Here is a 12,556-nt window from a genome sequence, read left to right as displayed (position 1 = left end):
AGTGACCCGTGGGCTGGTCCACCATCCTCCCCTGGAACAGGTACAGCGAATGGTGTCCACATTGCACTCAGGGTAAGAAGTCCCCCGAAAAGGCACTGGACCTATTCTCTATCTCCATCTAGATGGTGTTCACGTGGATATACGTGCAATACAGATTTGTAAAAATGAATGGGTACACTTAGGGTTTGTGTATTTGATGTCAATAAGAGTGTTAAAAATTATTTTAAAAGTTCCCAATCTAGACTTAGTGAATAACGAGGTGGCTCCAATTCATTCCCTTCAGTAAACTTTTGCAAGGAATGACCTGAACTCTCCAAATTCCAACCCCTCACCTTTCCAGTTCCCTTTCTGCATCACTAACATGTTAAAACCGCCCAAAGTCCAGATCTGGTGATGCCACACCCCAGCTTACAAACCCCTGCCGGCTCTCCACAGTTTATGACTGTCCACAGACCTCCAGCCCGGCACTTGCACCCCACACCCATGGCTGGCCCCACACACTCAGTGTGCATGTTAGTTCCTCTCCCTTCCCTTCATCCCTGTTCACATTCCCATCTCGGACTGTTAAAACCCTACCCATCCATCTCTCCCTTTCCAGAGTCCTCCAAGCGGATAACACAACAGTAATCCAACGAACACTTGTTTGCTATGCATTTGTTAGCTATGCATTTGTTAATAACCTTTTAATCTAACACTATTTATCACAAAGAATAAGCTCCACCAAGGCAGGCCCTTTGGTTTACTCACTAACCTGCCCCATGCACTTGACGCAGTGCTGGCACACAGTAGGCACACAACTGAGAGCTTGTTTCCCACACACTGTGCTTTATATGAGTCATTTCGAGCCCTTAAAATATGTATAACATAAGCCCCACAGTCTAGACCAGGAAACTAGAGTTCAGAGGTGTTAATTAACGGGCCCAAGGCCTCCCAGCTCTGGACAGTCACCTCGTCTTCCTTTGAATTCTCAGAAAGCAACGTACCATGACTGTGTGCGCATCTCCTGCCTGCCAGTGCTGGTTGTCCGCCCCTTCTGGTTTCCATTCTGTGTAAGCAGAGTGTCCATCCATCACAGTAGCCTCTGAAGCCTCCAGCTCAGCTTTGCAAGGTAAGGGCTCCATAAATACCTACTGAGCCACTGACGGGCAGATGATAAAGGGGCAGAGAAAGTATGATTTAGGGCAGCGGTTCTCAACCTGTGGGTCGCGACCCCTTTGGGGGTCGAACGACACTTTCACAGGGGTCGCCTAAGACCATCGGAAAACACATATATAATTACACATTGTTTTTGTGATTAATCATTATGTTCAATTTGTAACAATGAAAATACATCCTGCATATCAGATATTTACATTATGATTCATAACAGTAGCAAAATTACAGTTATGAAGTAGCAATGAAAATAATTTTATGGTTGGGGGTCATCACAACATGAGGAACTGTATTAAAGGGTTGCAGCATTAGGAAGGTTGAGAACCAATGATTTAGAGAGTCTCAAAAAATAAAATAAAAAAGGAGCATGCAATGCAATAAAGCAAAATGAGCACTAATTAGTAAAAGGAGGCAAGTTAATTAGTGGAAGGAGACAGTTCCCAGCACGTGTACATGACAGTAGAGAGCAGCTCCATTGTGGATGGGGCTCCTGGGAGTGCATGTCTTTAACTTATAAAAATTAACTGCAAAATGCAAAGGGCAACGATACACTAAAGGCAGCTTCATTTCTTGTACTATTTGCGAAAAAAAAAACCCCCCACACACTACAAAAAACAGCCTGTTTAGGCTGGACTGAATGCATTATCTGAATGTGAGCATGAAATTTCACAGAAGAATAAATCATTCCAAACATTTCTCTCCATAAGAATCATGTCCACACATGTCACAAGAGCTAAACCAGTGGATTAGGTGAAAAGCAAACACAGCTTATGAAATAAGGAGAGGTCCCCGGCTTTGACCTTGGATGGGGCTCGGATTACTCTTTGGCAATAGCCAGAGTGGCTGAGCACTACCCTTCTCTTTGTCTTCCGCATCCTAGCAATTCCCAGCGCACACCCTCGTCCCCGGAGTGTGCTCCCGAAGCACATTCCCAAGTCTGCCGCCCCTTATCTCCATGACGCCGTAAGTCACTGACGATGACATTTGGAAACACACCCATCTCTAACTCGAGGACAATTTATACTACATTTTATGAATAAATACCTATACAAATGTTTTGTGCCTTTCAGGGATAAGATTTTTGAGCTGCTATCCTAGAACATGCAAAAATGTTAAGTCACTAAATTTGTTCTGGAACACCTGAAAGAGAATTCACATGAATGTGGCTATTGTTCTCAATTTCTCAACAATAGAAAGTAAAATTAAAGCTAGTTCCTAGGGAATCACTGTCTGTGACCTTCCTCATTGAAGTGACTGTAAAGCCCAGTGATTGCCATTCGTTAAAGAGGGGTTCAGGGGACAGGTGGGATTTTACCAGTGACCCACGTCTTGGTAAAAAAAACAAAAACAAAAACAAAAAAACACTCCCTAAAAAATGAATTGGTAGTCAAAGGAAGATTCCAACCTGATTATTGTAAAAGTACATCCATGACTCTAACCTATGTGTCTGCCTGTATGAGGTTTTTAGACATTTTATACTCTAGATCTCAGCACAGGCTAAAGAGAGAGCCCACAAATACGCCTAGGGAATGACAACAGCTAAAATTGACTAAGCGTTCATTATTGTGACAAGTCATATCAAAGCACCTGATATGTATTATCTCATTTACTCCTCACCAAGCTATGCGGTAAAAACACCTGGGCCTGGTATTTTGTTTTCACTGTGAAAAGGTTTTTGACTCCTGTTTGTAATGGTGATAGGCTACCCTGGTAGTTTTTAAAGTCAGTTTTAATAAGGACTTGTCTGTTCCATCTAAGATTTAAAATGTTCTGGCCTTAAATTAGTTCAAAATATTCTTTTATTATGTTTAAACTAGAGGCCCGGTGCATGAAATTCGTGTATGGGAGGGGGGCGGTTCCCTCAGCCTGGCCTGCACCCTCTCCAATCCAGGACATCACTCTCGCAATGCAGGACCACTGGCTCCTAACCGCCCACCTGCCTGCCTGCCTGATCGCCCCTAATTGCCTCTGCCTTGGTGCCCGCCACCATGGCTTTGTCTGGAAGGACATCCGGAAAACGTCTGGTCTATCTGGTCTAATTAGCCTATTAACCTTTTATTAGTATAGATGTCTGCCCTAACTGTAGATAATACAGTTTTCCCTTTACTAATAATGTTTATTGTCACTTTTCTCTTTTTGTTTTCCTTGATTAATCTTGAGAGAGGACTGTCAATTCTATTAACCCTTTCAAAGAACCAACTTTTGGCTTCTTTGATCCTGGTTAGTGTAACAACAAAAAAATGGTGTTTTGTGTTTTTTTTTAATTGATTTTAGAGAGCGGAAGGGAGAGAGACAGAGAGAAACATCCTCCCCATCCAGGGATCTAACCCAAAACCTGGGTATGTGCCCTGACCTGGAATTGAACCCACCACTTTTTGGTGTACTGGATGACACTCCAACTAACTGAGCCACACCAGCCAGGGCAGTTAGTGTAAAATTTTAAAAAATTCCCCTCAATTCTTGCATTTATTGTTTCTCTCTGACTACTTAAGATCTTCTATTTGTCCTGGTGTTCTGTAGTTTTACTATCTAGTTATTGATTTCTTTAAGATTTTTAATCTTATTTGGAATTTGCTGGGTGCTCTGAATATGTGGACTGGTATCTTTCATCATTTCTGGAAAATTCACTATTCTCCTTGTCCCTTAGCCTTTCTTCTATATTTTCCATCTTTTTGTCCCATAGTAATACATTCTGAACACTTTATTCAATCTTATCTTCCAGTTTATTAATTCTCTCTTCAATTCTGTCTAATCTGTCATTAAACTGCCTTTTGAGCTTTTAATTTCAATTACTATTTTATCTATATAATTTATGTTTTCTTTTTTCTCAGGATATCTTTGTCACTTTAATAGCTTGCTCCTTAGACATGTTTTCAAACTCTCCCTCCATTTTGAAACATAGAAAACATACTTTATATGTTGTGCTGGATAAATTCAATACCTGCAGTGTTCGCAGGTTGATTCTGCTGACTCTCTTTTACAATGACTTATTTTCTAATGTTCTGAGGTCTTTGAATGGGAGCTAATATATTTTAGAAACTCTCTGTGAGGGTTCTTTATGGTCAAATTAAAGTGGGTTCCTCCACAAAAAATTTGCATTTGTTTTTCTGCTAGGTGCTGAGACTACCAACCTGGTACCTCTTTAATTCTTAGTTTAATGTTTTTCTGACTATCCAGCTAGTGTGAATTCTCGCTGTAAATCCTTGAGCTGTCTTCAGGTTACAAATATTCCGAGATTTATTTTTGCTCCTCCACATAGCTCTAAGTTTTAAGTCAGAAAATTTTCCTTGGAGAAACCTGTATTTCTTTTCCACCCTCGCATTACCAAGAGAATGTAGTTGAGGGGTTTCAGTTCCAGGGAGAGAGGAGTCTTCATTAATCATGCTGGCTAGCTTGGGTGGGTCCAGGGTGTTGCCTTCTGTGGCCCTGGAGGTTATAAAAAGGTAAAGGCAAGTTTAAGGTGAAAGTCAGCTTGCAGTGCTCAGCTTGTTTCTCTGGGTTTCCAAATTTCACTTGGCATTTAACATCCGAGCCTTATTTCTGTCTCGTCAGATTGCTGGTGCATTGAAAAAGAATCAATTCCACCCATCCTGTGCGAAGTATGGTATAGAGGGGTTCGGAGCGAGAGTTCTGAAACCAAACTGCCCAGGTTGAAATGCCTGCACTGTACTTATTAACGAGGTAGTCTTGAAAAGTTTTTAAAACTCTCTGCCTCAATAGTCCTATTTGTACAATGGGAATGAGACTAGTACTTGCCTCATATGTGGGTTTTGTGAGGATTAAATGACAATAAATGTTAAGCACTGAGGACATGCCTGGCCATAGCCAACACTAAAAAAAAAGTTATTATTATCATTACTGTTACATGGTGGTGCTATGATAGACCTTACAATGCAGATTTTCTGCTCAATAATATGGCTCCCCTGTATTACCATTTTGTAAAATGAACCTCTGCCAACTTTAATTTTCCATGAACATTTCTCCCAGTGTGTTCATTTTTCTGAAGCTTCTATTTAAGAAATTACACAAAACATATAAGTGTATGCATAACATTGAATGGCAGACACACTTCACTGAACACCCCTATTTACCCACTCTTATAATTTAGGACCAAGAGGGAGCACAATGAAATGAAAAGATGTAAGTTAAAAAAACCCAAAGAATAATTTTATTGATGTTTAACAGAGGGAGCCAGCTGTTGCCATCCAGTATAAAGGTGAGCAACTCCATGGCATGCTGATGGGAGAATGGACTGAGGTTTGTTAAATATGATTGTCCCTTGCTCTTACTAAGCCTACAAGCAAGAGGCATAAGAGTTTTTAGACCTAGAGCATCTGTTTTTAGAGAGGTGAAAAGCTATTATGCTATAAATAATGTAAAAAGGCATGCAATATGCATGTCTTTAATCTTAATCATCAGAGGGATGGCTTTTGTAAGACTAGTATTTCCTGATTTTAATAACTGATTATTTTTAAAATAAACTGTCAAAATCCATCTCTCTCATGAACTCAATTTTAAATTGCGACTTAGTTTATACTGCCAGCACTGATGGATTCTTTGGTTACAAAAGAGAGTGAGTGAGCCCTTGGAGGGAAATCAGCTCTTTTTTTATTTGTTTCTCATTTTTTCTCAACAACAAGACAGAACATCTCTGGCTACATTGGAATTTGGGGTTGTGCCAGTTATCAGTTGATGGTGGCTCAACTCCAAATTGGCTCTTGAAGCATTTCTTCTTTACAATGAGCTCAATGCTAGGATTTACCAGTAGAGGGCGCTGTAGGGACATTGCAGCGGTTCCAGCACACAGTGCTACCATCATCTTGGTCCCTAGGCATTGCACACATACGAGTCCAGAGCATGCACCACGCAGCACTGTCCTGGGCCTGGTAATCAGCTCCTCACAGCCCTCCTTACACAGACCCTGTATGCTGCAGGCTGTGCACCCACAATGGACCTTATTTCCTTTGCCCACCAGGCTCGGTAAGCCTGTGCACAGAGTGCTGTTTCCTGCTAGCCCAGCAACTGTGGGCCAGTGGTGGCCCAGCAACCCAGCAAGAAGGACCCCCTTCTAGTGCATCCTCTCTTCGGTACTCCTCTTCAGCTCTACGGGACGCTTTAGAGTTCTAGTTACAACTTTATAGTTACTCTATCTTAACTTAATAATTCTTAATAATAACTGCGTGATTTTTGTCTCCTGGCTTGACTGAGAATGACTGACAGTGGTTGACACTCATTTCTGAATTCATACAGCTGTACTCTTTCCTCTTCATACAGCACAGCCTCTATCAATTAAAAAAAAATGGTCCTCTTGCCCTAGCTGGTTTGGCTCAGTGGGTAGAGCATTGGCCTGAGGACCAAAGGGTCCCGGGTTTGATTCTGGTCAAGGGCACGTGCCTTGGTTGCAGGCTCCTCCCTGGCCTGGGCCCTGGTCAGGACTCCTGCAGGAGACAACCAATCGATGTGTTTCTCTCACATCAATATTTCTCTCTGTCTTTCCCTCTCTCTTCCACTCTCCCTAAAAATCAATGGAAAAATATCCTTGGTGAGGATTAAAAAAAAAAAAGTGGTCCTTTAATGTACATTACAGCTAAAATATTGGCCAAGCATACTCCTTACATGTTTTAAAAATCCTTGAATAATGACAGGAAATGTCTCCTAAGCTGATTTCATTCTTTTCTTCTATCAGATGAAAGAATTCCAAGCTCAGCCCCTCATGTGCCCAAGCATTTAAAGGCAAATCAATTATTTCATCCTCTTTTAACATCCTGTTCTTTCTTCCTTTCACAAGGAGGACACGATCTTTGTCATATTGGAAATCCTTTTAATTGGACGGGAATTTGAAAATCCTAATTACTTCCAGAGTAACAACTTGCCACGAAGATACTAAAAGTGCATTTAAAAATATGGATTATTTGTCCATTTGTTCAATGTGTTTGTGGACTCAGTATTAGACAGATCACAGACTAGGTGCCATGGCACAGAAAGATGAGTGAGGCACTCTCCCTTCTCTTCCCTGGAAGAGGGCCAGACACAGATGAAAAACTAGAAGGAAAAAGGAGACCTGGTAGCAAAAGATAAAAAGTTTCCCCAGAGAATCACCCTTGTAATCACTGGTAAACATTACTAACTATCTCTTAAGTATTACTAAATACCCATATATTTAGGGGGCAGGGGGGAGGATGAACTAACCTCAAAAATTAAAATGTTTCATACTACAGCCATTTGGACTCAGGTTCTTAAATGAAGAAACTGAATTAAATCTAAAAAATAAAACAAAGCTATACACAACATAGCCGTCACTCTACAAAAATAGAAAGAAAAAAAATACAATATGCTTCATTTGCAATATTTCCCCGTTCCTTGGTAATGGAAACAAGCAGATATCTGGAATTACAAAAATTTTTTAGGACATCCAATTCACCAGGCATGCAAATAACTTGACATTTTACAACTGTAGCTTCAGTAGCGTTTGAGATCCCCTGAGTAAATAGTTTCCAATCTCTATGCGTCTCCTTGACATGTGAGGGAGGCCTCAAGAAATGCCACCCTCTGAAAGTTATCACAATGGAATTTCAAATGTAATGAGCTGCATCTCATGTCCACGCAGAGAGCGTCATCAGCACTGCAAGAAATGTCCTATTCTTCCCCCCCCAAACAATTCTAAAGGTCACTCCAGTCGAATGGTGATAAGTAACTGCCAAGAATATTTTTTAAATTAGCCACCTTGTAAATTATAATTTTTAAAAAATAGAAATGACTGAGGCAGGCAAAATTTATATGCATCATGAAAAACCAAAGATATGGAACTAACACCCTTCGCTGACCAGAAAAATCTGGCCATCTAGTTTCGTCTTCTAATTTTGTTAATTTCCCACAAAAGTATATTTGAACCCTCAGCATTTGCTGCTTTAATCAGCCAGCAGGAAAAACATAAAATTTAAAAGAAGGAAATTATGTAAAAAATATTATATAAGCAAATGCCTTTTTAATTCTTTTACCCTACCTCGTGCACAGAAAACACCATTTCTGGAAATTGGTTGTTATTAACTAGGAAAGAATGAAAAGAGGCATAATCTTCTCATCACCCACTTAGCAGAGAACTAGTTTTTAAAATGAAAACCTAAAACAATGCATTCCACAAAGTGGTTGCAAAAGAAATGCTGTAAATTTTTGAACTAACCTACATGACAGTCGAGAAAACAAACTGTCAACAACCATCAGTAGTTAAAGGCACTTCCCCCATACTTCACATCTGCCCAGCGAAATCGCAGGAATGTGGGAATAGCAGGAAGAGATCTTATCATCTCATTTGGGCTTCTTGACAGATTATGAAATCCAAAACCAAATAAATTTCTTTTTTTTTTTCTCTAAGAAATGCTCTGTGGCTGGCCTCATGAGCAGGCAGGATAAATAGGGTACAATATTAGGGGCACTTGGACGAATAAGATATCTGAAATCATGCCACTAGAGATCCCTTCCACAGGGTTGTATGTTCTATCTAAGAATCTGAAAGTTGGATGGGCATTGATACATCATTAGTCCAAACTCATTCAAGGAGCATATCTGGATTCCGTCGGGGTTAAGTTCCTTTAGGGAAATGAAGGGTCTCCTTTACCTCCATAACCCCAGAGCCTGGCAGACAGTAGGAAAGCACAAGTTAACTGTAATGTTGGTGAAACGGCCAAAGACAGTCAGATGACTTTCTCTCTGAGCCCAAGAGAGAACCCTCTGGAAACAAGACTCTGGAGAGGGAAGTTTTGAGTAAGAAAGAGGAGGGGCTCCAGGGAACCAGCCTTGGGTCACAGAGATAGAGAGTGAGAGCTTGGGGTAGAGGAGAGGGTGGGAGAAGGGGGAAGTGCCCCAAGAGAGCATTCTGGAGGCAGAGTGAGGGAATGGAAGGACCACGCTTGGTTCATCGCACAATGTTTCCCAGACCCCCCTCTGCCAATGAGCGCACTGTACGTGTCGCCGTCCTAGCCCAACATGTGCTGTTCAGCGGTGCAAGATGCCTTAGAAATTTTGCAACTCTTCTGAAAAATTACCAAAGGTATTTTCATGGTTAAAACCTTGTTCGTTAGGTTAAGTAAAACGATGAGAGTTTAATGTGATAGCTAAAAGAAAATCACCAAAGCACCTCATGGCCCTTTTTCCCCTCTCCTAGGAAATTCTAAGTTATACCGGGCCCATATTTGAACTTCTTTTTAAATGGGAAAAAAACAGAGGAAATAAAACTACCACATATTTCATTTCTGTGTTAGCTCGACTGCCTGGGGCTATTTCTTCTTTCTCTTCCTTCCCCTCACAATGTACCTTTTAAATCTGACACAAAAGTCAGGAAGAAGAAAAAAAAAGAAGAAGAAAAACTGAGCTCCATCAAACACATTTTTACTTGTGACCAAAATACTGGACCAGATGGACTGCAAACTTGCCAAGAGCACAGCTAAATATTCACAGGAGAGCTACGAACGAACATAAGCATGGAACTTGCTAGTTCTTTTTTCTCTGATTTTGTTTTTATTCCACCAAAACCGGGGCTAAGAAACACTGAGGAAATGACCCCCAGGCAGATTCCCCGTCTTTTGCTTAGCACGTCACCTAAGTGTCAACACCTTAGATGCACTGAGTTCTAACCCAAAGATCACAGAAACACATCTCTAAGGCTGCAGAGTTTCGCCAGAGGCATTTCAAAACCTGCTGAATCCTGAAAGAAAGCTGCTGGGGCTCTGACGCGCGCTGGGTCAGAGCTGGGAGCTGGAAAACATCAACCACAATGATGCAAGCCATCAGGGATCACAGGGCCCCGAGAAAGTACGGGGAGATCTAGGCAGGAACTGGAGCTGCCTGTGCTCTTCCTCGTCACCATCTGACAACACAAACAACACTGACCAGAGGACGGCTGTCCTGCTGATCCTGTTCTTGCCTTTTTAACACTCTAATTGGGAAAATCCACTTTATGACCTGAAGAGATGAATGGCCTTTTTAAGAAAGGCTTTCCAAAAACACCCAACAAAATCCTCCAAGGATGGCCCACTCCCCCAGAGCCAAGGGAAGCAGCGAGTACCTACAGACTCAGGGCAGGGCTGCGCTCCCACCAGTTAGCTCCTGCACCTGCCTCACCCTGAACCTGAGGGTCCCTGACAAGCTGCTGCCTTCCATCCTCAGCCAGGAGACACCTGGATAAAAACCCAGAGACAATGCTGGAGTCTGTGTCCACTTGGGCAAACTAAGCAGAGCTTTATTGCCCAGTAGGCTTACAGCCGCTGAGGCAGGAAAGGCTGGGTGCGAGCAATATGAATGGGCAGAAGTATAGCCCTCACTCAAAGTGTTTCCCTGCCACTTCAGCGATGTCAGGGCAAAGCTTCCAGGGACGATGACCTGGGCATCGGCAGGACTGAACGCTGCTGCTGTTGGTTGTGAAACATGGCACTATTGCTGCCTTGATCCTCCCTGGGGCCACCTCGGGCTCCTCACACCCCACAATCCAGTGACCCCAAGGGACTTCTACACCGAGGGCCCAGCCAGCGTCTCCTGGGGGCTGCCCCTACCACGCCAGTCGTTAGGCCCTCTGAGGATTGGCCCTGTAAACTCTGGAGGCAGGCGATGGAGAATGGGTTGGGCAAAATGTCTCTTGTTTTCGGCCCAGTCTCACAAAAGGAGAAAAATAAAACGAGGAGGAAGATGGGCTTTGGCCAGTTAGAAAAACATAATGAATTGGAACCAAGTAGGGGAAAATCAGTTTGAATTTGGGAAATCTCAGTGTCCAAAAAGGTTGGATGGGGGCCTTTGGGAGGGGCTCCATCCAACCTCCAAGCTGCACAGCTGGGTTAAGAGACGCCTGTCAGTGGCTGGTCAGTGCTTCGGCCTCTGTCTCTCAGCCTAGTGTAGTGCCCTCTCCCTGCCTCACTCTGCTTCTCCTGAGTTGTTAATTATTTTTAAGACAAAACTATTTCTATTACTTTCACATGTACCTGAAACTGAGCTAGGAGAGGAACAATATGAGATGTTCTCCCATTAAAATGCAAGAAAGATCTCCAATTAGCATGAAAGTAATCAGTAAACACAGAAGTTTCTAATGTATGCAGAATTTATTGATTCCTTTAAGTTAACCATTCCCCTTGTTATATTAACATGCTAATTAATATATCTTATTAATTTCTCTAATAAACTCTTTCCTCAATTGTACAAGTGCAGACTTCCCCACAGACCTGGCCAGGGATCCCAGTGCTCAACTGCCATAAATGAGATTTAACCCCAATAATAAATTAGAATTTTAACCAGGGCCACAGGAAAATCTCATGAGCAGAAAATGCAGAGGTTAAAATTCAGGTCTCCCCACCCTGTGTGTAACACGGAACAGAGAAAGAACAGGCCTAGGAAATGTCACTTAAAAAACAAAAACAAAAAGGAGGAGGAGAGAGAAAGAAAACATGAGTCATTGATAAACAATCTGTTGACAACCGTGTTAGAAACCATACCAAGTGTGTTGGGATGAACAGTTGCCCGCAGTTTCCCTGGAACTCGGACAAGCTGGCTGTGATGGCATAGACAGATGGCCGGGCCATTAGCTGACTCATCCTTGAGCGCGGTTGCAAAACGCCGCCTGACATCATGCAACAGCACAGGAAGGAGTGCCGCACACAATGGGATCGAGGTCTCCGCTGGGGAAGTCCCAGGGGGTGGCTTCCACTTCCACGATGTTCCGGGGGTTCTGGAAACCAGGCCCTCAGTTCAGCCACCCTGGCCTCAGCTCACAGATTCTCAGAGCAGGAGGATCTTCCGTGTCCTCCAACCTGCCTTCTTTTTTAATATATTTTTATAGATTTCAGAGAGGAAGGGAGAGAGAGATAGAAACATCAATGATGAGAGAGAATCATTGATCGGCTGCCTCCTCATGCCCCCTACTGGGGACCGAGCCCACAACCTGGGCATGTGCCCTGACTGGGAATCCAACTGTGACTTCCTGCTTCATAGGTCGACGCTCAACTGCTGAGCCGCACCAGTCGGGCCCAACCTGCCTTCTGTACAGACAGGCAGACGAGACAGAATTGCGGAAGAAATGCAACTGTGTCTTGGAATCTCCTGTGAGACTTGGGCTTATGGAGACTACAAACATCACGCTTCCACCCACCCTGCAGGCGACCCAGCAACCTTCGCCAATGCCACACGGAGGGGCCACCATCCTGGGCCTCGGGCCCACATCTGACCTCAAACCAAGCAGGGAGGCAGCAGGCTCTCACAATCAATTTCCACTTTCAACCCCAGGTGTTTCCCAGTCACTGCTTCTGTCTTTAGTTTGGAACTACCCAAGCAGGGAGCGAAGGATTTAGTTCACCCCAGCTGTGCCATTGACAGTCACGTGCACAGGCCCTTAGCATTAGATTTGGACACTTTATTTCTCTTGGAG

At 42.9% G+C, this 12,556-nt stretch overlaps 1 protein-coding gene across 7 annotated transcripts in view; it reads right to left on the bottom strand.

Moving 5' to 3' along the window:
- The window catches only part of JAZF1 (JAZF zinc finger 1), a 327,260-nt gene that overhangs the window by 209,771 nt on the left and 104,933 nt on the right, over window positions 1–12,556 (bottom strand). For 2 of the 7 annotated variants that reach the window (XM_014537010.1, XM_014537009.1), the window contains exon 2: window positions 4,478–4,578. The exons of 1 other annotated variant lie outside the window; for it this stretch is intronic. In XM_014537010.1, the coding sequence (XP_014392496.1) occupies window positions 4,478–4,535 (58 nt within the window). In that variant the 5' untranslated portion in view covers window positions 4,536–4,578. Of the gene's footprint in view, window positions 1–983; window positions 1,139–4,477; window positions 4,579–12,556 lie in introns of those variants that run through there. 4 more of the 7 variants (XM_014537006.1, XM_014537008.1, XM_014537007.1 and 1 more) reach the window with 4 other exon arrangements.

The sequence above is a fragment of the Myotis brandtii genome, unplaced genomic scaffold (assembly GCF_000412655.1).
Source record: "Myotis brandtii unplaced genomic scaffold, ASM41265v1 scaffold17, whole genome shotgun sequence".
Lineage (NCBI taxonomy): Eukaryota > Metazoa > Chordata > Mammalia > Chiroptera > Vespertilionidae > Myotis > Myotis brandtii.
This window is presented reverse-complemented; position numbering and strand designations above follow the sequence as displayed.